The sequence below is a fragment of the Daphnia carinata genome, chromosome 1, assembly GCF_022539665.2.
Source record: "Daphnia carinata strain CSIRO-1 chromosome 1, CSIRO_AGI_Dcar_HiC_V3, whole genome shotgun sequence".
NCBI classification, from domain to species: domain Eukaryota; kingdom Metazoa; phylum Arthropoda; class Branchiopoda; order Diplostraca; family Daphniidae; genus Daphnia; species Daphnia carinata.
The window spans coordinates 5,669,617-5,696,236 of NC_081331.1; the positions used below are offsets into that span (position 1 = coordinate 5,669,617).

Sequence of the window (26,620 nt, forward strand, 5' to 3'; positions counted from 1 at the left end):
GCTTCATTGCGTACTCCTCCTCCTCTTGCCTCCCCCTCCTCCTTCCACCTACACGCGGACGCAAAAAAAAATAAAATAAAAATTACCATATGGCATTTGTGTCTTTACCGTAAGTAATTCAAGGTCGATGGATGTGTGTCACGCCATATATTCCGGAGAAGCAAAAAAAATAATAATAAGAGAGATGCCATAGACCTACAACATGAAAAATAAATAGGCTAATTATATAACAACAACAACAACAACAACAGAAGAAAAGAAAAAAACTTAGTGTGCCCCATTTTGGAACACTATCCCGTATTGTTTCGACGATCATACAAGGATTTATGGTCCTATTCTTTTTCGATCACCTGAGGGCATCCCTCTTTAATTTGATGTTCTTCAGTACCGAATCCATTTCGTTCATTCAGATAAGAAACAACGTAAATAAAAATATTACAATACGCAGCCAAAAATATCAATAAATAAATAAATAAAAAGGATAAAACACTAGAAACGGGAAGAACCTCTGGATTCGTTTCGTTTACATACAGGTTCTTGTGAACGTGTAACCTACACACACACATATTGCATCTATAGTAAAAAAAAAAAAGAAAAAAAGACAGTGGGTATAGTATAGTATAGTATAGTAGCACTGTAACTATTATGCTCTCTCTCTTTTTACCCCTGCAGGGTCTCTTTTCGTCTGCAGGCAAAAAAAAAAAGGGAGGTAGGTGGAGACCACAAGGTGGTAAGGAGGAGGGTCCGTTTTTTTTTTTTGTCTTTCTTCTTATTTTTCTTTCAAGAAAAAAAGCCAGTTGTCTTGTGTGTGCACGACTGCCTATACACGAGCAAAAGGAGAGGATTATATATATATATATTTCATTTATTTTTATTTTTTTTTATTATCCTACTCCCAAAGTGTTGGCACTGGTCTTTTTCGGAGCTTGTTTAGACCCTTTTCGTCCTGCCCTCTTCCTCCGCCTTTTCTCCCAGTCCGATCATCTCCCGCGCGTACGAGGAGCACGGCGGACGCAGTCGCCGACGACTACTCACACTGGTCGGTTGCGGGTCATGTTCATGTGAGCCCGTGCTTAGTTTTTTTTTTTTTTGGAATTGTGAGTGTGTGCCCCAGTGTTTGTTCTCTTCGCCAGCCGATCACCAGCGGCTCATTTCTAATTGTACACTCTAATTCATGTGCTCCGGTTCATTTTTTTTTAAATAACTGTAAATATCATTGACGACGTATAACGAAAAAATATCATCAATCAAAATCCTTTACCTTTTTTGGAAAGAATTCAAAGAAGAAAAAAAAAAAGAATTCATTAAACGAAACACACAGAGCTGACATTTGAAAAATTTGCCTTTGAGAACTTGTTGATCCTTCCCTGCCCCCCCCCCCCCCTCTCAAGTGATTATTGGACACGTACAATTGTGCGCAAACAAGAGGTGGTGAGCGTTGCGAAATTTCCGTAATTATCGTTATTCTCCGTGTTTTCAGCAAGATTTCACCCGTAATTAAATGCCTCGCGTTATTGTGCAAACCAAAGGAGACCATGACGACCGGAACTAGTTGACAAACAAGAGACCGCATTTCTCTCCTCCTCCTCCTCCCTTTTTTTTTTTTTTTTTTTTTTTAATTTTTATTATAAAAGATGCGTTCATTCTTCGCATCCTATTAGTCTATCGTAAAATTCCTTTAGATTCAATAGTATTTGAATTATTCGAAGAGGTCAAGTGAAAAAAAAACCTCCAGCAAATAGATTCAAATTACGCGCTACCGTCTTGAAAAAAAAAACAAAAAAAAAAACAAAAGTCATCACCAGTCAAAAAAAAAAAAAAAAAAAAAAAAAAAAAAATCGCAATCAATCATCATGTGTTCTTCAGCCAGTAGCGTCAACAAGCCGTCGCCACCTTCACCGCCTTCTTCTTCCTCTTCTTCCGTTTCATCGGTGGCTTCGTCCGTGCGGAGGCTGAGATGCCTCGAGCCGGCCACTCACCTCGTCAACGGTGCCATGGAAGCGATATTCTTCAGGTAACAAAACAAGACAAAAAAAAAAAAAAAAATTAACTCGGCTATTTGAAACAAGTGCTACATTAGCAAATCAACAGCCATCACTTTCACTCGTAACGAATAGGCAATTTGCACGTTTTCTCCATCTGTCCAATCCATCATTTCTCAGGGGGGGGGGGGGGGGGGGGGGGGGGGGGGAATAAAAAATCAAACATGAAAAATAGGAATAGGGCGGGTTAAAATTTCGAAAGGGAAAGTAGAGTAACAACATCATTTTCATTAATATATATATATTTTTTTTTTTCAAATGAGCTCCCCCCCCCCCCCCCCAAAAAAAAAAAAAATAATACATAATGAGCCAACGAGGCGATTAACGATGAAGAATACATAACAATGTCCTAATCGAGTGTTTGTGTGCCTGAAACACATGAAAAGAAAAGAAAAAAAAAAAAAAGTCTATATTTAAAGAGAAACGGGTCGATGCTGTGTGTGTGTTTGTTAGCTGTGGGAAACCAAAGGAAAAGTGTGTATGTGTGTGCCGGAGAAAATGAGGAGAAAATGCACGCGCCTTTGAACGAAACATTTGATTCAATTCGGGATAAACAAGAACAACGATTTTTTTCTTCCATTCAAAAACAAACAAAACAAACAAACAAATGTTTAAAAATCTTGTCGCTAGGCTAAAGAAGAATCGTAACGCAAAATACGACGCACCTTTAAATATGCCCGTCTTTTAATTTTATTAACAAAATCAAAAAGAAGAAGGCACTTAAGGTGCTGCGGTAATTTTTTTTTTTTTTTTTTTTTATGCGTGTTGTCTGGCTTTTTTTTTTTTTTTTTTTTTATCCGGGCGGGCGGACGGTAAGGCAAAAGTGGGCGCAAAGCGGGTGGAGGGGAAAACGCACGACGACCGAAGCGACGGTGAAGTTGTAGCATTTTGCTTTTAGGGGAATCTGGGTTAGTAGTTGATGGCTCGCAGGTATTCCATCTCTTTTCTTTTTTTTTTTTTTTTTTTTTTTTTCCTCTTTTTTCTTTCTCTTTCTTTCTCTTTCTGTCCCCCCCCCCCCCCACTCTTCTCGTGTGCGCCGTATCAGCTGTTGCTTCGTTCGGATGGCCCTTTTTTTTTTTTTTTTAAACTTGGTCGTCTATTTGTTCTATGGGAAATGGTGTAAATAGATGTCTTTAAAAAAAAAAAAAACGTGTGCCTCCTTTTCGTTTCACGAAGTCAAAATGGCCGTTGAAGTAGACGACAATTGGCCGGTTCCGTTATACATTCACGAAACTGTTCCGTTACCGCACACGGCTAAAACAACCGTACAGACGATGGTGTACGTTGACATAGAGAAAAAAAAAAAAAAAAAAAAAAAAAAAGATGTATAGGATGCTCCAGTCTGACCATACAGCGTAATAACGCCCACAGTCGTTCGGGAAAAAAAAAAAAAAAAATTTCGTTCAATAACGGGAATTCCGGCTGCTGGCGACCTTGTTCCCCATTCCTACTTGGCCAAACAAAACACACACACACACACACGAAAAAAGATTACTATTCAGCGTTCAAAAAATACGCATGACGCCACTAGATTTTGGAACACAATAGTTTGGATGTAACATAATCCCTTTGCGAGTTTGCCAAAAAAAAAAAAAAAAAATTAAATTACTGAACGAAATGTTTTATTTTTTTCGAGGACTTGACGCCACACGTCGTAATGTCGGCCAACCCAACCTCCTTTTTTCTTCTTCTTGTACGTATACCACACTGTGATATGTCGAATAATGTTGAAGCGAAGAAGAGAAACTATATACACACACACACACACACACACACACACAACATAAAAGAAACTAAAACCAAATGTTTTTGAGAACGAAATTTTCGGGGTCACGTTTTAGCCCGCGGGAAACGCATAGAGAAAGAAAGGAAAAGAATCAAACGTAGGAAATCCGTGTTGATTTGATTCCAAATTTGAACCCAACAAGGAAAAGAATTTTTTTTTTTTTTTTTTTTTTTTCGTCTTCTTCTACGGTGATGACCGACACATCCACGAATTTTGGGCGCCTTCACCCGAATTAGAAAATGATTTTTCATGGAGGTTGTACTGGGAGGGGGGGGGGGGGGAGGTTAGGTTATCCTTCTTTCCCCTATAGTCCCGCGGACGGACGAACATTGTCCTTAATCTCCGCCCTTTGACGTACACATTTGTGCGATATAAAAGAAGGCAAAAGACGAGATGATGATTTTTATTTTTATTTTTTTTTTCGTTTGTAACATGTGTGTGTGTGTGTGTGTGTGTGTGTGAGAGAGAGAGAAAAGAAAGAGCCGGCCCTGAAAGCAGAAAGCTACAAGAGAGAGAGAGAGAGAGCCTGGACGTATAGAGCCAGGTCAACAACCTTAAGACTATCGTGACCTCAATTATCCAAAACGTACTACAGCGGCAGTAGTACCAAGACGAAGTCAGGAAATCGAAAAAAAAAAAAAAAAAAAAAAAAAGGGAGGAATAAAACGCACACTTGGATGGATTTTTTTTTACTGAATTCTAGAAAATGTAAAACATTCAATTATTATGTCTGACCAATTGTTTTTAGCATGTGGCTATACCTACATGCCAAAAATTGATTTCAAGTGAATATTTTTTGTTGGAAAAGAAGGGAACCGCAAACGAGAGAAAGAGAGAGAAAAAGAAATCAAATTGACGTCAGTGTGTGTCTCTATTTTGAATCTTTCGATCGCCGTCTGTTTTCTTTTCTTCTTTTTTTTTTTTTTCCGGTACCGGGAATAAAGGACGCGCGATGTGGCCGGCCATCAGAATGGGAAGGGAGGCAAGAAAAAGGGAAAAGGTTCTATTAGCCTAGAAACACACTAAATAAAATCAAATAAAAAATAGACGACGGCAATACAAAAACAAGCACAGAACTCTATCGCCCGAGTTTTTTTTTTTCTCTTCTTCTGATTTTCAAAAAAAAAAAAAAAAAAAAAGAAAACGCAAACGAAAAAAAAACAAAACACGTCAAACGCGCACCAATAAGATTACCGGCTGGCCGTTGAAAAAATGATTCGATTCCGGTCTATAGCGAAAGCGAAAGTGAACGTATTTCTCTAATTGCCATCAGTTTTTATGACGCGTCAATCAAGCGATTGCGCCTGTCGCCAGAGCCATAAAAATAAATTTAAAAAAAAAAAAACATACGGCCAAATTGCTAAACAAGGGTACGTCGATGTTTTTAACCGTGTCACCTAATATATAAAAGCCCGCCAATGAAAGAGGACGTCAAGAATCAATGGTGTCACCATGGGCCAGTAATGATGCACAAACCTTTCGAGAGTGAAAGTCAGTGAAGAGAAAATAGAAATATTTTTTTTTTTGACAAGTTTAAAATTCATTTTGGGATTCGACCGCGTCCCCGTTCATTGTACACAGCAATTCCTTAAAGCGCAATTCATTCAAGTCTCGGATGATGATTGCCTATTTTTATTTTATTTTTTGGAGGAGAAAGCGCCAGTTTCATCATCGCCATTTCTTCTTCTTTTCTTTGCCATTTGTTGTCTGTAAACGGTCCTTTTTTTTTTTCTTCCTTTTCTTCGTGATTTCCTCAATCTTTTTTTTTTTTTTTTTGTAATATAAATGAAGCAACACCTTTCTTTTCTTTTTTTCCGCCCCTACCCACACGTTTCTAACGACCATATTTGCGGAACGGGCGTCGTCGCTCTATGCGAAAAGAAACTGACAAAAATAAATACGCCATTTTCTTAACGCGAAAGAATTGGCCATAATTTTCCGATTGCGACATACGCAAATAATTCCAGGAAAAAAATAAATAAAATAAAAATAAAAGTGAACGTGCTCTCTTTTCACTCTCACGTCGAAACAGCTCGAATCGAAGATGAATGTCACAATTGACGACCCAATAGCACGCGACAGTCGTAAACACCAATAACTTTTGCTTTCAATTTTTGCTTTTGTTTTACGATCGTCCCAGGACAATGTCAAATACTGGAACTTATATGAGCGTTTTTTTTTCCCCCTTTATCTTAAACAGATTGGGCTACGTCGTTGGACGGCATCCGTGGTTCACCATCGGCCTCTGCCTGCTGCTCATCGTGACGCTGGGCGGTGGCCTCTTCTTCTGGGTCGAGGAACACGACAGTGTCGGCCTTTGGACGACGCACGACTCGGTGGCCCGTCACAATTCCGAATGGGTCAAACGGCATTTCAGCGACGATGTCCGCTACGAGTCCGTCATCGTGGCCGCTGACCAAAACATTCTCAGACCTGAAGTCCTTGTCCTGGTAAGGAAGGAAAACACTTGTTTTTGAAATTCTGTTTGTGTTTTTTTTTTTTTTTTTCTTCTCTTGTTTTGATTCAAAATATTTCTCGATAGTTGGCCGAAATGGATTTGGCAGTCAGAAATCTCAGCACAGCCGACGGTCATCAATGGACGAATTTATGTTTCAGGTAAAATTTAAAAAGGAATTTCATTATCGAATGTGTTCGTGATTTTATTGCAAATATTTCTTGTTTACGGTCGGGTCGTGATTGCGTAAAACGGAAAGAGAAACAAAAAAAAAAAAGCCCGACATTATTGGCATTCTGTTTTTTTTTTTTTGTGTGTGTGTGTGTGTGTGTGTTACCTTTCACTTTCACTTGATGTCGTTTTATAGTCGTTGTATCACGTTATTGCGTCAAGGTGTGCAACAACGACTATGGCACGACGTTACGGACACAACAAAACGTGTTTTGTGTGTGTGTGTGTGTGTGTCCGTACAGATCTCTCTTTGTAAACAAAAACAACTACCGGAAACACGCGTGTAGACAAAACTTTTTCATTTTGATATTTTTTTTTGCGGGACTTTTTGACGACATGATTTATTTAGTTTTACAACGAACGACCAGCATTTCTCTTTGAACGAAACGTTAGACGCACGGCCAATAAAAAAAAAAAAATACGTTAATATAATCAAGAAAATAATAATGAAACGAGAGAAACTTGAAAGTTGACGAAGGCATTTGCGAAAAATGTTTTTTTTTTTGTTTTTAATTTCATCTGGTATGTTGCTAAAGAACCCAACCCAACTAGATATCCAACTGATCACGTTCCACCCGGTCCTATTTTGAATGCCACTCATTTTTTGAAACAAGATTATAAAATAACCTTCTGTTTATGGTGATAGGTTCGGAACGACGTTGAAGAAACACGAACACAGCAACAGCCAAAACAGGAGGCGACGCCGACGACACATTTCAAACAACGACACATACACGTCGTTAGCGAAGAGCGTTAATCATCATCCGCATCACGCGATCAGCGACATCGCTAATGGCCCAGAAATGGGCGAAGAAGATGAATGGGACGTTGGCGATCTGTCCAAATTGGATTTCAGTCAAGTGTTTGCCGATGACGAGGCCGATTACGACACGTCTGCATCGGGAAGTGGAGGACAAGGTGGAGGAGGATTTCTAGGAAGAAGGGCCCAACATTTGGTTAACTTACTAGCACAGCCTGACGATTGCCTAGTACGCAATATCCTCCAGATTTGGGACTCGGATTTGGAACGGATCAAGTCACTGGATCAAAGCCAAATCCTAGCTGACATCAATGCCGCTCTACTTCAAGGGTTAGTTCAAGTTTCTCTTTCACCTCTCTCTCTCTCTCTCTCTTTCTTTTTGCCTTGGTATTTAACAAATGCATTTTCCCAATTACATAATGGAGGTACTAAACATTCTTTTTTTCCCGGATTTCCCTTTGCTTTCATGTCAGGAACGACCAAGGTGATCCAGTCAATTCGCTGGAATTTCTACTGTCGGATGTCCGACGTGACGTCAATGGCAGCATTTACCACGTCGGTGCCACTATGATGACCTGGTTGCTAGACAACAACCCACAGGTAAAGAGAAAAAAAAAAAAAGAACTCAACTGAGCAATAAACATTGGAAACAAGAAAAATTTCGTTTTAACGAACGTGCGTTTCTCCGGTTTTGATTTTTTAGAATGCCAGCGTTTACACGTTGTGGGAAAAGGATTTCATTCACCAGACGCTGCACAGCAATTTGACTAAACCTGATGACGTCCGTTTGTATTCACTGGCATCAAGCAGGTAAATGATATGCGTGGACAGAAGAGGAAAAAAAAAATGGTGGAAAAGAGAAAAGGGGGAAATGAAACCGAAGGCCGTTGGTGAAAAGAGGACATCAGTTTTTTTTTTTTTTTTTTTTCTGGTCGCTTAAAATTTTGTCGCGTCCTTCAGCCCGGTCCCTGGTTTGTTTTCTCTGACAAACGGACGGCGACATATATGGGATGGGAAAAAAACCAAAACAAAAAACCTGCTGGTCTATAGATGGCTTATGTCTTACGTATTCTTTCATTGTTTCATTTTCGAATGTTCGAAACAAAAGATGGTGGTACTCCAATAGATGTCGCAACAAATCGATAATTAAAAATCAAAGGGCCATGAATGTTTATGATAATTAGGAACAATGTAGTCTGCAATGTGAAACAACGTGTTTAATTATCATGTTTTGTTTGAAAATAGTTACGTGGAGGGCATAGCCGAAGCGGTTACCAGCAACTTTACAGTTTTGATGATGGGTTTCTCGCTCATTATCTTTTACTTCAGCTTCGCTATGGGTCGTTTCAATTGGATCGAACAAAGGGTATGTAACTGTGCTGTCACATCTTGACGAAAAAGAGAAAATCATGAACAACTATTGCATTCTATTTTGTAATTAGGTGGTCCTGTCCATCGTAGGTGTTTCAGTCGTCGCCCAGGCCATTTTGGCTTCCTACGGCCTTTGTTTCTATCTGGGTGTCCAGTATGGACCCATTCATCCCATTATACCGTTCTTGTTACTCGGCATTGGAGTGGACGACATGTTTGTCATCATCCAGGTGAGCACAATTACAAATGAACACCACCACTCACCTGTTACGACCTACTTTTCAACTTGCAAACGTTTTTGTATCTCAACTAAGGCACTGGATAATTTATCGAATGAGGAAAAACAATTGCCAATTCCTGAACGAATGGCTCGAGCCATGAAACACGCTGGAGTTTCGATTACAGTGACATCCGTCACGGACATTGCGGCCTTCGCCATTGGAGCCACCACCAGCATGCCGGCTCTCCGATCGTTTTGCATTAATGCCATGTCGGGCATCTTGATGCTGTTCGTCTTGGAAGTGACGTTCTTCGTTGCGTTGACAGTGCTGGATGAACGGCGCAAAGCTCGTCACAGCATCGGATGCTGCTTCCGCCCTAAAGCGGATAACTGGCAACCAGCACCGTGCTCGCAACGTGATTTGCTCAAACTATTTTTCGAACGCTTCTACGGTCCTTTCCTGTTACGTACACCCGTCAAGGTCTTCGTGCTTATCGTAACGGCCGCCGCCGTCTCCGTTAACATCTGGGGCTTGTTACAGCTGGAGCAAAACTTTGACCCAAATTGGTACCTCAAGGAACACTCTTACCCATCTGAATACTTCAACGCCATGAAGCAGTACTTTCCCGAGAACGGGGAACGGGCCTCCATCTACACAGGTAATTATTACTTTGCCTTTTATTTATTTTTTTTTTTTTCTTTCTTTCTTTCTTTTCTCTTTAGCAGTAAAAGCCCCCCTCTATCTTTTCTTTGCCTGAGTTGTTAGCTGTTGATCTACATTCTTCGAACTGGAAAACATACAGAAAAAAACAAAAATTGCGAGTTTCTTATTCCGGCTTTGGCCGTTCTAGTGTGTAGACTTCCACATGTAGGACGAGCATTTGTAACAATCATTGTTTTACTGCTCTCTCTCTATTTGCTTTCATCAGCTGTCATTTTTTTTTTTTCCCCCTCTCTTCCTATTTTTTGCTAATTAGAAGAACGATTGATTTATAGTATGTTGAAGACAAGCGCACATCGGTGAATTATTTATGAGTGTTGCTTGCCATTAAATATGCACAATCAAAACGATGGATGATTATGATTGATGTGGAAAAATTCGAGAAAACTTTTATTTTCCAGTTATAGTTTTTTTTTGTTCTTTCTTGGAATTTTGCGTCTCACGCTTGATTTCGTATTTCGGAAGACCGGCTGAACTTTCCCCTTGATTAAAATCAAAGTGGAAGAAGAAATAATTAGTAGATTTCTTTAGAATTTTTTTTTTTTTTAAATGAACAAAATAGTTTTAAGAAAAATCGATTTCCCTTTCTGTTTATCATATACACCTGACTGGGATAACGAGACGTTAACTCGTGTTGTGCCAATCAGCAATCTGATATGCTTTTTTCGCCTATGCTTTGTCTAATTCCAACGTGTGTGTTCTTTTGGCCGTGGTGCAAAAATATTTTAGGGAGGATCGACTACATAGGTCAACGCGACCAGTTGAACCGGATGACCGAGCTGCTGCGAACGAATCCATCCATCCAACCGAACTCGGTCAACTTCTGGTACGACGACTTTCAAAACTGGCTCAACCGAACCAGACAAGGTAATGCACAGCAGCAGCTTCTAACTTTCTTCTAATGCTCGTCGTTATTTTGTTGTCCTCTTCGCGCTTGCTCTACTGCTGTTCATATTAACGTCCTTATTGGCTTTCTCCCGCGAGTCGTTACACACGCACGCACGCTGCAAGTCGGAAACCCCAAATTTGAAAAGAAAATCTGATTTTTTTTTTTTTTTTGGTTGTTTTTGTTGTTAGAAATTCCCCAAAAGTATCACAATATGTTAATAAATAATTAGAATGCCTTTTTTTTTTCTTTCTTTCTGGTCTGTCTGGTGAATCACAACGCCCGTGCAAACAGTCGATTTTCCCGACGATGAGCCGCTTTTCAAGGAGCTCGTGCAAGAATATCTCTTCAGCCCCGAGGGCCGCCACCACCTGCAAGACCTCAAAGTGGAAGGCAGCATTCTCGATCTCGAAGGCAACTTCAACATCACCGTAGAGCTCTATTGATATTTCTTTTCTTTTTTTTTTATTATCTCATTTAATCAATGATCTTATCGCCACTGTTTTTGTTTTCTTGATCCTCAAAAATGAAAATAGGGTTCGAGAGCTCGTTTTCACCACCTGTCGCTGAAAAATGCGTCGGCCAAGAACAAGGCATTAGAGTCCATCACGTCCCTGTCGAACAACATCATCTTCGGTGACGCAACGGACTTGTCCAGTCCCATCATTTTCACGCACAGTTACATCGAATGGGAAGCTAATCGAGTGAGTATTTTTCACCTGACCAGCGGACGTGAATGTGGGCGTAAAAGAAGAATGGCTAATTGTTGTTTGGGTTTGCAGGTAATTAGTAGCGAATTGATCCGTAACTTGGGTCTAACAATGGCGGCCGTGGTCTGCGTGACTCTGATCCTCATCTCGGATCTGGTGACCGTCTTTTGGGTCTTCACGTGCATCGCTTTCACGCTGATCGACCTGCTCGGTCTCATGTATTTCTGGGGCCTGACCATCGAGATCTCCTCTTCGATCATCGTCATCCTGGCCGCCGGATTGGCCATCGACTACTCAGCCCACATCGGCCATACTTTCACCACCATCCGTGGATCCAAATCCAGTACGAAATCCGCTTTCTTCGTCTTCTTTCCTTCCATGTGATTCCCTCTATCGCGTACACATTTATTTCAGTTTTTTTTTTTTTTTTTTTTTCTTTGTGGTTTGACTCTCGTTCTCGTCCTCGATTCCACCCGACTTCTCGTCGGTTTCCTATTTCTCTCTCTGTTCTTCTTCTCAGTGCAACAGCAGTCGCTTCCACCGAATGTGGAACGCACTGTGTACGGCATAATTACAACCTGAAACAAGAAGAAGAATGAGAGAGAAGAAAAAAACAAAACAAAGAGGAGAAACAAGTTTACCTTTTTGTTTTGAGGGCGAAATATTAAAATGAAGGAAACAAAAACTTTCATTGATATCTTAAACCGCGTTGCGTTAGTGTTCAGCGACGAAAGACGTCTAACAAAATTTGATATACGACCTACGGTGTTTGTTGCGTTATCGCTTGAGCCCAATCTTTTTTAAAAAATGTTTATTTGTTTTTCGTCGTATTGACAATATTTTGATCATAAATTACAGCTCGTGCCAAAGTGACGCTGACCCGAATGGGGCCAGCCGTCTGGAATGGAGGCTTTTCCACTTTCCTTGCCTTTGTCCTACTCGTCAATACCGACTCGCACATCTTCACCACATTCTTCAAGGTATTGTACACGCTGAATAGAGGATCACATCTTTCCAGCCTATTATTGCTTGTGTTTATATAGTTAAACAAAAAACAAAAAAACGTCAACAAATTCCTTCCTTCCCTCAAAAAAAAAAAAAAATGCAGCTCTTTTTCGGCGTTGTCGTCTTCGGTCTATTTCACGGACTGGCCTACCTTCCTGTCGTGTTGAGCTGTTTGGGACCGGACGAGTCGGGCGGTTCGGGTAGCGGTGCGGCTAGCGGATCTAGTGATTCTATATCAACAGAGTTCTCATCGACGCCGTCTTCCAACTCGTCCGATTCATCCGCTTCGACGCCCATCCAGAAAAAGCAATCGTCCATTTCGGCCCTGGCCCTCGACAATCCCATATTCATATCCGACATTCAGGTATGTAACCGGATCTTAATGTTGTCTCTCTTAACGACGTGTTGACAATTGCACGAGTACAAAAAAAAGGGCAGGGAGAACGTTTCATTTGTTGCCGTTGTTTACAACTCAGCGTGTTATTATATTAATAGGTTTATGTGTTCGTGATGGTAGAACATGCTAACGCATGAGATAAGGCATAACGCATAAGTTACAATGCCAATCGCACCGGTTCCAGGCGGTCAAGTGAATGCGTGCGGGAGTGTAAAATGGCTCGAGCCAAGGCCCTTCGTCTTTTTTATCTGCGTCGTTATCGGGATTTTCGAACGCGGCTTTTACAGCCATTAAAAAAAAAACAAGGAGCAGGTCGAAATGACCCGCTGACGTGGGTACTGTATTTTAATACGTCGGCGTTGCGTGCTTTCTCACGTCAAAAGAGCTCATCTCGTTTGTCGAGGCTCAATACTTAACGGCCGTTCAAAATGGACGGCCTTGTGTGCTAACGCATAATCTATCCTGTAGCCGATCGTAGATTTCCGTAGGAACGAATGCAGGTGCGTGAAAGGAAGTGACTACGTGCGGTTAAGCAAAAGCCTGTTAGAGTCATCGCAGCGCATTTATCGCAGCTACACGTACTAGGCTCACTTCCGTACCTCACTTATTTGAGTAGGTTCGTCACCGTTCGAACAATCCACAACCTGATTTTTGCCGTTATCGCCAAAGTGGATAATTCGAGAGATTATGTGATAGCCTTTCGCATATATAAGTGAACAGGTTGAAAATTTGTGAAGAGGTTACTAGGACGTACTAGTAACGTTCACACCATCTATCGTGCTTTCACGGTTCCTTTTGTTTTTCGTTCCGGCAGATTGTTTGCTACCCAAATTTGCATCCGCTGGACATCATGAACGGTCAGAAAAACAACAACGCCTGGAAGAATAGCCGTGCGGTTGGCGGATTAGTCGATACTCCGCAACAATTGCAACAACAGCAGCCGAATAAAGTACCATACATTCCGCAACCGGATTACACTCCTCTACCTACTCGCCGGTTGGACTCGGTCGGACAAATTGCGCAGAGGACTCCACTGGGTTTGCTCACAGCTGTCCAACAGTCGAAAAGCAAGACGAACGCCGTCGGCCGAAGCAACAGCAGCGTCGTCGTTTTAGCGTCGAGCAACATGGGCGCATCTGTGGAATCTTGTCGCAACACAATTCCACGCGTCGCCGAAGAGAAACGAGTGAAAACCGTTCCGATCACTGCAATTACGAACGGTGGACCGAATGTGTCGATTGCGGCCGTCGAAGAAACCGCCGAATTGGAATCTGCGGCATGTGTGCCCGTCGAGCGGGTGTGGCATCACCCGCAGTGGCATTCGAGCCAATTTCTGGCCAACGATTGGAGTGCGGCGCTGATGAAGCGATTGTCGGTCGAGGCGCAAAGCCATCGCGAAGAGAAAATCCTTCGGGAGGCCAATAAAGAATTGGAGCGCTTCGAGTCCGAGATCGAGTCGTATCTGGAGGATGTGGAAGAAGAGGAAGAGGCGCAAGGAACATTACCAAGTGCGCCGGTGAACGTTGACGAGGGCCAAGACAATTGTATTAATACGGCCGTCAGTTCGTCGGCATCGCGTCCTGTAAGCCCGGCATTGGCGCTTAGTTCCTCGCCCCAACGAGTTTATCAAAAGCACGAGCAACACGTTAGCGCCAATGCCGTAGCTGCTTCATCTTCCTTTTCTTCGTCAGTTTCCAGTGTGGAACGGAAGCGGCAGAACGAACTCGAACGAAGAAATCAGACGCTCACGACGTGATCGCGATCAGATTCAAGTCTGAACGCTGGTTACGTACACATCAACTCGTACATAAAACACACAATAGATGTCCTGTTTTTCTACCCAGGCGACGCTCAACGCCACATTACGGCGCCTTCTTCTGAATTATTCATTTGTTTTATTATTATTACCTTTTTTTTTTTCTTGTTTCAAAAATTGATAACACAGCATCCATCCATATTACTGCGCCTTTATTATAATTATTTTTTTAACCGCACACCCACACACCCGTGTCGCTCGTTGAAATTGTTTGATAATATTATATTATACAGTACCATTATCTTTTATAATCCGAAACAATATTAATAATTTTATGAAATAGTATCGCGTCATGTTAGTGAACTGTGTTTTCTTTGTGCATTTTTTTTTTTTTTTTTTTCTTGATGTCATTGAGTGAATGTGTGAGATTGAACCGCAAGTTGGGCCCGGTCGTCGTCGTTGTTCAAATTTTGAATTGTAGATTAATTCAAAGTAACCAAAATTAGAAAAGAAAAGATAAAAGACGAAAAAAAAAAACAAACAAAAAAAACAAACACAAAAACAAAAAACAAGACGGTTAAAGACCTGAACTAAAACGAAACCTTGCCGAGGGTTTATTATGTATTGCTGACTGACTAATCATTTGTTTGGCAGTATAGTGATTTACCCCATTTGTTTCCTTTGGATTCTTGTAATCTTATGGCATTCTTGGCATTCTTTGGCGCTCTTGTCTGCTAGCCACACGACGACACCGATCATTCCAAATATTTCGTGAGCATAAATGTTGTTCACTGTGTTCTGTACTTTTATTTTGTTTTTCCCCGCCCAGATTTTCCATCGTATATTTTCCCCCCCATGTGTGCCGTAGTCGTGAAGTGTACATGATACGAGAGAGATGAAAAATTGCGTGTGTATTTAAGACAAGCAAATAAGCGTCGCGTACGTTCCACACCATTCCACCATGTTGATGGCCCCCTTTTTTTTTCTTTCATTATGTGGAACTCGACTCTTATTTCCGATGGTTTTTGCTTCTACCTTACAAGCGCTGTCATCTATAATTTTTTTTTTATCTGTGTGAGACTCTTTATCATCATGCCTTGTTTTCTCCATCTGTCCATTTTCCTTGTTTTCATTATCGACATACCTATTTCACCTCATCGTCTATTTTCTCTAGTAACTTCCGATCAATTTTTTTTTTTTTTTTTTTTTTTTTTACAAAACTTTCTCTGTCTCCAGCTAATGCAGCTCGTCTTACTTTGATTGTGGTCAAAATGTGTAGCATTTTATTGGGATCGGCTTGGCTGGCCAGGAAAGTGCTTCTGCTCCAATGATTGTTTCTGTTTGATTTTTTTCAAAGCATTCATTGAGCATTACAAAGTGTTTGCTCCCATAAAAACTGGACTTGGCTTCTAAATTTCTTGTCCTGTTATTTGTCTTGTGATTTGCATTTACAGAAGAGGAGCTGCTGGTAAGAAATCTAGCAAAGCTAGCAGTCAACACGATAATTGAAGTAGTCAAATTGATTACGTGTTCCAATTTGAATCGACTCCAAGGTATCCACCGCCAAAAAAATATGCAATCCAAACGTTTTCCAAGAGAGTTACGGAACAATATACCAGTGTATCGATGCGCGAAAATTTTCGTAGATTCTAGGCGGCTAACTGCTCCAGCTTGTGACTGATAATCTGTGTTTACACGGTTTTCCAAATGTCTTTGGAATATGGTCAAACGACACAATTTTTTCTTCTAGATGGTGTTTGTGTCGCTTCCCGCCAATTATTATGTCGTTGTGTGCTCGCCCTCGCGAAGGGGCGAATAGTCTGATCTGAACCGTCTGCAATCCTACTTCTCACACACCTACCGACGTATCAAGTTGTCGTCTAACCATTGTGCATATTTAACGGCTTTTTCGTTTATCCATTTGTTGCGTTTGTAATTTTTGCGTTGGAGAAAAAATGGCAGACATTCCCTCCACTGTGGACGGAGCATCGGCGGAAACTGCCACTGCTAGTGGCGCTGTAGAATCGTCATCAAAAAAAGAGTATTTAACTTCTTTATAAGATTGGCTAGCACGTGATGACGAGATTGTTTTCCGTTACTGATCACAGGCAAATCACCGAAATTGCCATGAACCTATTGGTACAAGGTCGTCGCCATCTCCTTGTATCTGATATTCCATCTGCCATTGCTGCTCTAGCAGAATCATCTCAGTTACTTGTTGAGCAGTATGGAGAGTTTGCAGATGAATGTGCTGAGTCCTACTACTATTACGGCATGGCTCTTTTGGAAATGGCTCGAACCAATACTGATGTCTTAGGAGATGCTGTAGAAGGTAATGAGTTACTATGTCTTATTTGAGTTTTTGTGCATAGGCTTTTCGCTATAGGGGAAAAAGAAGGTGAAGACAGCTCTGAATCGGAGGATGAAGAAAATGGTGATGATGAAGACGAAAGTGAGGAAGAAGAGGAAGAAAAGGTTGCTAATGGAGAGATGAAGACAAATGGAGAAGCTGAGAAATCAGCGGAATCTGAATGTAAGGAGAACATTGATGGTTCAAAAGAGGAAAAATCAAGTTCTGAGGATGCTCAAGAAAAAATGAAACCTAAAGAAGAGGAGGGAAAATCTGGGGATGTCGAAATGAAGGAAAGTTCTGAACAGACAAAAGGAAATGACTCAGAGTTGAACTCGGACAGAAAAGCTCTTGAAGATATTGATGGAAAATCTGAAGAAACAATTGTTGCAAAACCCAAAAATGAATCAAAAGGCAAATCTTTGAAGGCTGCTGGCCCTGCTACAGGAGACAAAGTTGATTCTGCTGATGAAGATATCACAGCAGATGAAGTTTCAAATCTTCAACTTGCTTGGGAAGTCTTTGAATTGGCCAAAAATATTTATCAGAGGTAGCATTTTTGCTTCATATTTTTACTTGTCCTGAGATGATTTTTAAATCCAAATGTGCGATTCGTTAGGAAAGCTGAAACAGATCCGCTAGCAAAACCAAAGCTGGCCGACGCTCTTATTAGATTGGCTGAAGTAGCAATTGAATCAGAAAATTATGCGTCAGCAATAGAGGATTTGCAAAAATGCCTTGAGATCCAAAAAGCGTCATTCCCAGCTGATAGCAGGTTTTGATTCCAGTTAAAGCGTGTTGATTAGCTTCTCCTTAAAAAAAAAAAATGATTTGCATAACTATAGATCTGTGGCCGAAACGCACTATCAACTTGGTGTCGCATACACATTTACGACCGACTTCAAGGAAGCTGTGAATAGTTTTGAAGCGGCGGCGTCTGTAATCCAACTTAGAATAGAAAACCTCAAGTGAGTTATAAAAATTTACTATTTTTATCAAAACATATGACAATGGGTGATCTTGATATCTAGGAATCCTGCGGAGAAAAAGCCATCCATGGAAGAGCCTAAAAACTTGTTTCATACTATTGAGGGTGAAATTGAGGAGCTGGAAACTTTGTTACCTGATATTCGTGAAAAAATTGCCGATACAATTGATTTGGAGAAGGAGGCACTTCGCAAAATTGCCGAAAACGGCACAAGCGAACCAGGAACATCTACCAATTCAGCTGCAGGGAATGGTAGTATGGAAACTGAGGTGGCTACACTTTCTGGAGAATCACCGAGTGCAGGAAAGCCTGCCACCGATATCACGCACTTGATTCGAAAAAAAAGAAAGCCAGAGGACAATGCTGAAACTGATGCATCGGCAGCCAAAAAAATCTGTCCTGGTGTCGCTGTTGCAGACGCAGCGGTTGTTTAATCGTCAGAGAAGATGGAGTATAACTTCCCCGTGCTCTTCTCAACTCAGTTTTAAAACTTGCTAATATTAATCGTACTCGAATAATACAACCTACATGTTTTTCGTAGTATTTATCATATCGAAGGTCCAATATCGTGTAAGTTGTAAAAGTTCGTTCGGAAAAATTTATGTCACAGGCGGTATCACAGAACTAACATTTATTCATTTTTAATTTGTTGCTTATACAATACTAGAGATATGTAACATTTTGTACAGGAAAAAATTGAGCACTCGTGCCGTGAAGAGGCCGACTAATGTATAAAGTTATAGAACCAATAGGCCTTTGAAGTTCAACACTAAATCGCCAATGCCTGTAGCAGTAAATTTTGGGATACTTTTTCATTGCGCGATCAAAAATGTTCTTGCTGTGACTATTTTAATCTATCGCTGTTTATTTGTTGGCTTCTGATTCAGTTTTCCAAGCATTGCGTTAAAAATCATCGTAACGGTTTTACATATCGGATAATTTCAAGAGATTATTCAAATCGATTCGTCGTCAGTAAGCTATGGTTTTAATTGAGGTGAACTTTTCGTTTGAACATCGCCATTGCTAAATTAACTTGAATCGTTTTTGAGTCAAAAGGTGCCGAAAATACGAAGTTGACTATCCCTTTCAATCCAGATCCACTCAGGCTGTCTGTCACGGTGCCATCTATCGCAGCAGACCGTACACCTCAGCGCACACTATCGCCGTAATAAATAGAAAGTATACATAACATGACAACAGTGGAGTAACATTTGCTTACCACGTTACCGGTCCATTGAGCATTTAGCCCATCAGCAAGAGTTGAGTCAGTGATGATTCTGAAGTCAACTATTTACAAGTTTTTCTTTATTAATAATTGAATTTCACTAGAAATGGCGGCAATGACACCACGCTTCACCGTTGGTGTAAACAAGGCAAACGGACGAAGACCTTGTAGGGAACCGGTTCCGTTTCAAGAAATTTTACCGTTGAAGTTGAAGGACTCAGTTTCTGGAAAGGGTGACAGAACATCAGGTATAAATTCTTTAACCTATAAACATGAAATTTGACCTTAAAAAATTATGCATAGAGGTGGCTTGTCTCCAAGACATGGCTGTAATGTTGGCCTGCTTCAAAAAGCATGATTTCAACCAAGCATTGTGTTCAAAAGAGATCGGTGCATTTCAGTCATGCTATACAAATTTTACGGTAAGTCTTCATACCTTCACATCTTGCAATATAGATTGACAATTTCGACATTTACAGAATGATCATCAACAAGCCAAAAATATGGAAAGTACCATGGCTGGAACGAAATCCAAGTTGCCATATAGAACCTTGAACAAAATTTTAAAGAAGTACCCGTCTGCTTGAGTAACTTGAGGTTAAATGTAGAGGATTTAGGCATTAATAAATCGTTCGTCCCATTCTAGTAAGTATCATTTTGAAGGAAGATTATTTGAAGGATTACTATGACAATAAATTGTAAAACTAGATAATAAAATGATATTGATAAATAGCTCTTATTAGAATTTGCAGTCCTCAAACAGCAATCATTTTTATTTCAACTTGTGTAGGGCCAATATTATTTGTATCCAGTTTAAGCTTTTTCAGTAAGAATAATGAGTAGCCTAATTAATTTTTATTTGTAAAGGACCTGCAATTCATACTTTATTATACTCTCTCAATAGCTAATATATTCATCTACTTGCGAGAGGAACGCTCTTGTTAACCCTATGCTTTTGCATGAGGGAAAAGCCAAAAACGTATATCACGCACGGTCGCGACGGTCGTTGCAAAATAGGTAACCTACCACCGCGACGCTGTTATCAAGTTGTGTAGATCTGCCACTGCGTGCAGCTCTAGAGCTGCGCTTGTCCTGTTTTTTTTTATGGCGTGTACAATTTCCCAACTAGCCTATTCGTTTTATGACACTACGCTAAACTACGCTAAATTTCACTCAGCTCCAGCAGTGAATTTTAAACAATAGTTTTAAAAATGAGTGTTCGATTAGGCTCACTGAAACGAATTTATCGTACCTGAAGTATTTCCCATGGATTAATTACCTAAGACAATGTTTTCAAGACAACGCCATCTAGCAGCGAAAACCTAAAATTACGACCGATTTACGATTTCCTAGAAATCTTTTGATATACTTCAATAACGGTTGACTTAGCGCACATATTTGGGTTTGTTGTTTGTTACGCTTTATTCCATAACTATAAGCACTAGGAAAAAAACAAACGACATATTTTTTATTGTTGTTTAATTTCGAATCAAAATCACGTATTTTTATAGCTACATCTCGATGTTTCGACAAAAATATTAAATGGTCGAAAAAGTCGGGGTTATTTTGTCGGGCTTAATTTTGAGCATGGCGGAAATTCAGTCTTGTAATTTTGACATTAAATTTGGTTTAAATTAACCTAAAATAAAATGCTGATATCAGGAAAAATTTTTGCTTTCTCGTCCAACCAGATGTTTTTATAATAAATGGAATTAATGCGCTACTGGTGCGCCGGCATTTATGACCCGTTTCATCCGTTTATTTAAAAATTTATAAGCACTACGTGAAAGCAAACTTCATTTCTGTGAATCTCGACGAATTCCAACAAATTTAAATTTTGGCCAAAATTGAAAAAGTGGGAAGGCTATAGCCTTCCCACTTTTGTCAAAATCGGTCAAAAACGAAATCTCTTGGAATTCGACGAAACTCACACAGTATAATAAAACTGAACGCAGATTTCAATTCAGCTATTACTTTTTTCCCTAACCCAGCCGTTTTGAAAATAAAAGAAAACAAAGTGCTGTTAGCGACACTTTTTTTGCGCCGTAGCGTACTAGCGCGCTAACGTTATCAATTATTCGGTGTTTTTCAAAAACGATTGACTTAATGGAAAAAAGAACAAGTTTATCGAAATCAACATTCAATTTTAAGTATATCCTGTGATTTTCATCCAATTCCAATAAGTGTCAATTTTTTTATGTATAAATTTTAAGCCCGACAAAATAAGCCCGACAAAATAAGCCCGACAAAATAAGCCCGACTTGTGTTTTTGACGTATAATGTTAAAACTATAAGACCTATTGAAAAATAACCTTGATTTCCGTGGCAAGCATTCGATTCTGAAACGGAATCATGTACTTTTAATCAAATTTCAATTTTGGCCAAAAATGAAAAAATGAGAAGGCTATTATGGCAATCCGTTTTATATGGCAATTCGTTTTACACCAAAAAAAAAAAAAGTTCGCCAAAAAAAAAAAAAAAAATCACACTTTTTTCTTTTTTTTCCGACACGTAGCCATCTACCGCTCAGACTCGTTATTACTGGCGTAGGCAATTTCAGTCCATTGGATGCCATTCGCAGTTAGTTCAGTAGCGTGGATGGAGAATAACGCGTGGTTGGAGGAACAATTGAAAAATTGATAAGATAATACAACAAAAGATGGTAAGTATAAACATTATTATATTGGTTTTCAATAATTAGTTATTGTTTATTAGATCAAATTATGAAGCTGCAGGCCCAATTATTAGAACAACACAAAATATTAGAGAACAGCAAAGCTAAGGATGGTAAGGCCTAATACGTAATGATTCTATTTATTTGCTTTTATTCATTCGTGTTTTGTAGCTCAAATTTTGAGTCTACAAGCTCAGCTAGGGGAAAAAAACAAATTGGAACGGAACTGTTCCCAAAACAGTGAAGGAGGTTTTTCAAAACTCATCCCTAACTGAACATGAGGATGAATTGGCATTAGGCGAACACAGCCAGGTACCTAAACTTTTCAAATAAGAATTCAAAATAAGTATATAATTTTAACAAACAATTATTTATTGTTTAGTTATTCAGTCTACCACCTGACAGTGTGTTGAAGTTAAATTCTGTTAGTGCTGCACTAAAAGAATTGTTAGTAATAAGTTCATGCAGCGAAGGAAGTGAACAATTGTGGGACCGTATTTGGGCTGAAAATGGGTGTGGTAAGGAAATCCAGAAATAGCACGAGTTCAACATAAAACATGAATTAGGTACTTTTCGGTTTTTTGTCTATCAAAAAAGTATTTTTAATGCTATTATTTTGCATTCACAGAATTTTAGTGGGGGATCAAGTCAAGTCTGGAAGTGTTACAGGATGGAAGAGTGAGCCTACAGTTGAAAAACACTGAAAGTGCATTACCATTAAGGTATGAGGTAAAGTAATAGAGTATGCAAATTGTCTAATGAGAAGTACCATCTTGTGTGAATGAATCCTGTGTAACAGCAATCCTTTATAGTTCTGTCACAGCTAGAAGCCTCAAATAATTCTGCTTCTCTTGCTAAAGAACAACTTGTCCTTTATGTTCACAGTGTTGGTGAAGCTGGGTACTTAAATGGCCCTAAAGATGTTTTAATGTTGCTGCTGTTGCAGAGATGAACATCATACATGGACTCTTTAGGTATGAAAAGAATTTTCTTCAAAATTTTTTGAATTTATGATGACGAAGCTTTTCTCTTCCTTTTTGCCAACCAGGTGTAATCTACAAAAAAAAAAAAATTTTATCCAATAGGAAAGGAATTTCAGCATACTGGGAACACAACTATCAACAATGCAACATTCTAGGGGTGCTATTTTATCATTCAAGAGCCTTATACAATGATTTTCATCTGCAATTTGTATGGCCTTTCCCAAGCTTCTGCTAGAAGTTGAATCTATAAGTCATGTAAGTCACATGAGCAACAATTGAGATGCTTAATGGTGTTTTTCTTTTCTCATTGTAGGTTAATAGTAACATTGGATCTGAAAAAATTCTTGGTTGGGGCATGACACTGAATAAATTGTAATGATTGAATGGATGACATGACATTTCTATACTTCATTCGGATTCCCGAGACGGTATTTTATATTTAAAAAATTGAAGTGCATATCTGGGCTCCCTTCCTTTCCGTAGCCCCGTTTCCCCTTGACTCGTAATAAGCCCGTAGGGGGTCATGCCCCTACTGTACGGTATATATAAAAACAACATATACCGAGGTTTGGAGGGCTCTGGCCGGAAAGGGGACGTGGATGTCCGCTTAGTCCGATGATGTGTTCACGGAGGGCTCTGTGGCTACCCACAAATCCGAACTAAAGGTTAATCGCTCCTGTAAAAATGTTCCAAATCTTCAGCTCTTCTTCCGGCTTCTCTTAGCCAATCACCGGGTAATCTCCCCGGTGGGTCAACAAGGCAGTGTCTCCCCCTGCCTGGGTTGACGGCAACTTTTGAAAGGGCTATTGTGCCTTTTTAAAGTTGCAAAAATAATTGTAATATGCAGAGAATTGTCAATAAATTTTTTTTTTTTAAAATATTTTTTGCAAAATTTGTCTCTTTCATTGTCTGTGTTCGCTGTGTTCACACATTACATATATCGCCTTTTTTTTTAATTAGCTTGCTCAATTCACCTATATTGTTTTATGCCAGCTTTGTTGGTAACCATTGTTTCCATTAGTTTATCGTTTATCTGTAGGCATTCAATTATTATCCAGGGATCGAACGCTGGATGTTCGGCATACCGCGCCGATGCTCTACCAATGAGCCATGAATCATATGATGTGAAGTTGGCTTTTTTCTAGTCACTTGCGGACTTGCATTTACACTTTGAATAAAACTGAAATGCATTACTGCAATATTCTTTTCTCCATTTAGATATAGATCTTTATACATCTAGTAAGTTTTGAACCCAGGGTAACAGTTATTGCAGCTGAATGCTCTACCACAGAGCTATGGACCTTACGAAAGCAATAGAAAGATAAACATATAGTTGTGAAAGACTGCAGAAACATCCTAGACGATAACATATGATATGCGCTAATAAAAATTTTAAATATATCTCGTGGCTCAATGTTAGAGCATCGGCGTTGCACGCTGAATGTCTAGGGATCGATTCCCATGCCAGTAAAACAACATATAAATACAAAATAACTTCAGAAAATATCCAGGTATTACACGTTGTTCCTTGTCTAAGTTCAAGAATTCAAAAAGTGTAATAATAATAATTGAATACTTACAGATAAACGATACAACGGTGGCAAAAACAATAAAGATGAATTGAGCAAGCTAAATAAAAAAAAATTGGTAATTGTAATGTGTGAACAAAGCGAACACAGACAATGAAAGAGACAAATTTTGCAAAAAATATTTTATAAAAAAAAATTTATTGACAATTCTCTGCATATTACAATTATTTTTGCAACTTTAAAAAGGCACAATAGCCCTTTCAAAAGTTGCCGTCAACCCAGGCAGGGGGAGACACTGCCTTGTTGACCCACCGGGGAGATTACCCGGTGATTGGCTAAGAGAAGCCGGAAGAAGAGCTGAAGATTTGGAACATTTTTACAGGAGCGATTAACCTTTAGTTCGGATTTGTGGGTAGCCACAGAGCCCTCCGTGAACACATCATCGGACTAAGCGGACATCCACGTCCCCTTTCCGGCCAGAGCCCTCCAAACCTCGGTATATGTTGTTTTTATATATACCGTACAGTAGGGGCATGACCCCCTACGGGCTTATTACGAGTCAAGGGGAAACGGGGCTACGGAAAGGAAGGGAGCCCAGATATGCACTTCAATTTTTTTAATATAAAATACCGTCTCGGGAATCCGAATGAAGTATAGAAATGTCATGTCATCCATTCAATCATTACAATTTATTCAGTGTCATGCCCCAACCAAGAATTTTTTCAGATCCAATGTTACTATTAACCTACAATGAGAAAAGAAAAACACCATTAAGCATCTCAATTGTTGCTCATGTGACTTACATGACTTATAGATTCAACTTCTAGCAGAAGCTTGGGAAAGGCCATACAAATTGCAGATGAAAATCATTGTATAAGGCTCTTGAATGATAAAATAGCACCCCTAGAATGTTGCATTGTTGATAGTTGTGTTCCCAGTATGCTGAAATTCCTTTCCTATTGGATAAAATTTTTTTTTTGTAGATTACACCTGGTTGGCAAAAAGGAGGAGAAAAGCTTCATCATAAATTCAAAAAATTTTCAAGAAAATTCCTTTCATACCTAAAGAGTCCATGTATGATGTTCATCTCTGCAACAGCAGCAACATTAAAACATCTTTAGGGCCATTTAAGTACCCAGCTTCACCAACACTCTGAACGTAAAGGACAAGTTGTTCTTTAGCAAGAGAAGCAGAATTATTTGAGGCTTCTAGCTGTGACAGAACTATAAAGGATTGCTGTTACACAGTATTCATTCACACAAGATGGTACTTCTCATTAGACAATTTGCATACTCTATTACTTTACCTCATACCTTAATGGTAATGCACTTTCAGTGTTTTTCAACTGTAGGCTCACTCTTCCATCCTGTAACACTTCCAGACTTGACTTGATCCCCCACTAAAATTCTGTGAATGCAAAATAATAGCATTAAAAATACTTTTTCGATAGACAAAAAACCGAAAAGTACCTAATTCATGTTTTATGTTGAACTCGTGCTATTTCTGGGTTTCCGTACCACACCCATTTTCAGCCCAAATACGGTCCCACAGTTGTTCACTTCCTTCGCCGCATGGACTTATTACTAACAATTCTTTTAGTGCAGCACTAACAGAATTTAACTTCAACACACTGTCAGGTGGTAGACTGAATAACTAAACAATAAATAATTGTTTGTTAAAATTCTATACTTATTTTGAATTCTTATTTGAAAAGTGTAGGTACCTGACTGTGTTCACCTAATGCCAATTCATCCTCATGTTCAGTTAGGGATGAGTTTGGAAAAACCTCCTTCACTGTTTGGAAAGTGCCCTGTTCTAATTTGTTTTTTTCCCAGTAACTACTTAATTGTAGACTCAAAATTTGAGCTAAAAAACACAAATGAGAAAAAAAAGAAAAAATTGTGATTTTTTTTTTTTGGGGGGGGGGGTAAAACGGATTGCCATAGTATTTAACAGTATTAAGCGTCGAATAAAAAATCAGTACCAACTTTCTATCAAGAATTTTTACTGCAGACGATCCCCCAAACACTATAGCCACCTATTGGTACGATATTCAGTTTTCTGCATTGGGTTTCAGCGATCGTCCGGGGCAAGACTAAGGGCTGTAGCAACTTTCACTTCTAATAATTCAAATGCCATAAGGTTCACGTGTAAAAGATATCAATTTTCGTAATCCTTGCTTAATTTAGCTTAAAATACATTATTCCGATTTGAAATTGAACGCTGATCACGAATATCGGCTTTGTTTTGACATTGGGCATAACAAAACGGAGAAAAACGAAGAAAATGACCGTGGAAAAATTGCCTCAAAAACCGTCAAAAATTGACCATCGTTGGAATTGCTTGAAAATGCCAGAATATACTCAAAATCGAATACTGATTTCGAGAAAATTGCTATTTTTTTTCATAACATCAACAGTTTTGGAAAAACACCGAATTAAAATACGACTGGCGCGCCAGTACGCTACAGCGCTAGCATGACACATCAAAGTTATTCAATTCGATATATTTCCAAAACGATGATCTAATAA

The 26,620-nt window shown here is 39.4% G+C and overlaps 3 protein-coding genes and 1 long non-coding RNA gene across 5 annotated transcripts; 3 read left to right on the forward strand and 1 right to left on the reverse strand.

Annotated features, from left to right (window-relative positions):
* The first annotated feature begins 1,773 nt into the window (after positions 1-1,773).
* On the forward strand, positions 1,774-14,894 carry LOC130691470 (uncharacterized). Its single transcript, XM_057514425.2, has 16 exons — positions 1,774-2,014; positions 6,029-6,278; positions 6,371-6,444; positions 7,161-7,604; positions 7,748-7,874; positions 7,978-8,084; positions 8,520-8,640; positions 8,717-8,875; positions 8,960-9,524; positions 10,316-10,453; positions 10,767-10,903; positions 11,009-11,176; positions 11,255-11,525; positions 12,041-12,162; positions 12,291-12,551; positions 13,399-14,894. Exons 1-16 carry the CDS (start codon positions 1,854-1,856, stop codon positions 14,338-14,340), a joined length of 4,047 nt encoding a protein of 1,348 aa, XP_057370408.1. The 5' UTR covers positions 1,774-1,853; the 3' UTR covers positions 14,341-14,894.
* A 1,261-nt stretch (positions 14,895-16,155) lies between these two features.
* On the forward strand, positions 16,156-18,221 carry LOC130691455 (histone-binding protein N1/N2-like). Its single transcript, XM_057514407.2, has 6 exons — positions 16,156-16,381; positions 16,449-16,672; positions 16,727-17,240; positions 17,310-17,465; positions 17,536-17,658; positions 17,722-18,221. Exons 1-6 carry the CDS (start codon positions 16,296-16,298, stop codon positions 18,110-18,112), a joined length of 1,494 nt encoding a protein of 497 aa, XP_057370390.1. The 5' UTR covers positions 16,156-16,295; the 3' UTR covers positions 18,113-18,221.
* Positions 18,222-18,839: 618 nt separating this feature from the next.
* LOC130691468 (uncharacterized) lies at positions 18,840-19,548 on the forward strand. Of its 2 annotated transcripts, XM_057514423.2 has the most exons (4): positions 18,840-18,942; positions 19,008-19,151; positions 19,207-19,325; positions 19,383-19,548. In XM_057514423.2, exons 2-4 carry the CDS (start codon positions 19,010-19,012, stop codon positions 19,488-19,490), a joined length of 369 nt encoding a protein of 122 aa, XP_057370406.1. In that variant the 5' UTR covers positions 18,840-18,942; positions 19,008-19,009; the 3' UTR covers positions 19,491-19,548. The 2 variants fall into 2 exon arrangements, with proteins under 2 accessions (XP_057370406.1, XP_057370405.1); XM_057514422.2 differs by lacking the exon at positions 18,840-18,942 and having other exon boundaries at positions 18,949-19,151.
* Positions 19,549-25,364: 5,816 nt separating this feature from the next.
* LOC130691480 (uncharacterized) lies at positions 25,365-25,916 on the reverse strand. Its single transcript, XR_009001235.2, has 3 exons — positions 25,813-25,916; positions 25,559-25,742; positions 25,365-25,496 (listed from the first exon to the last, which is right to left on the reverse strand). It is a non-coding gene; the product is annotated as an uncharacterized LOC130691480 (long non-coding RNA).
* Between the last annotated feature and the right edge of the window lie 704 nt (positions 25,917-26,620).

What these genes read in the sequence shown, in the direction of transcription:
- LOC130691470 (XM_057514425.2), top strand. Translation starts at nt 1,854, where the DNA reads ATGTGTTCTTCAGCCAGTAGCGTCAACAAGCCGTCGCCACCTTCACCG. An exon ending in AATGCCGCTCTACTTCAAGG is followed by an intron (nt 7,605 to 7,747) that starts GTTAGTTCAAGT and finishes CTTTCATGTCAG; the next exon opens with GAACGACCAAGGTGATCCAG. An exon ending in TCTTCACCACATTCTTCAAG is followed by an intron (nt 12,163 to 12,290) that starts GTATTGTACACG and finishes AAAAAAATGCAG; the next exon opens with CTCTTTTTCGGCGTTGTCGT.
- LOC130691455 (XM_057514407.2), top strand. Translation starts at nt 16,296, where the DNA reads ATGGCAGACATTCCCTCCACTGTGGACGGAGCATCGGCGGAAACTGCC. An exon ending in GAATCGTCATCAAAAAAAGA is followed by an intron (nt 16,382 to 16,448) that starts GTATTTAACTTC and finishes TACTGATCACAG; the next exon opens with GCAAATCACCGAAATTGCCA. An exon ending in CTTAGAATAGAAAACCTCAA is followed by an intron (nt 17,659 to 17,721) that starts GTGAGTTATAAA and finishes CTTGATATCTAG; the next exon opens with GAATCCTGCGGAGAAAAAGC.
- LOC130691468 (XM_057514423.2), top strand. Translation starts at nt 19,010, where the DNA reads ATGGCGGCAATGACACCACGCTTCACCGTTGGTGTAAACAAGGCAAAC. An exon ending in AAAGGGTGACAGAACATCAG is followed by an intron (nt 19,152 to 19,206) that starts GTATAAATTCTT and finishes AATTATGCATAG; the next exon opens with AGGTGGCTTGTCTCCAAGAC. An exon ending in CATGCTATACAAATTTTACG is followed by an intron (nt 19,326 to 19,382) that starts GTAAGTCTTCAT and finishes CGACATTTACAG; the next exon opens with AATGATCATCAACAAGCCAA.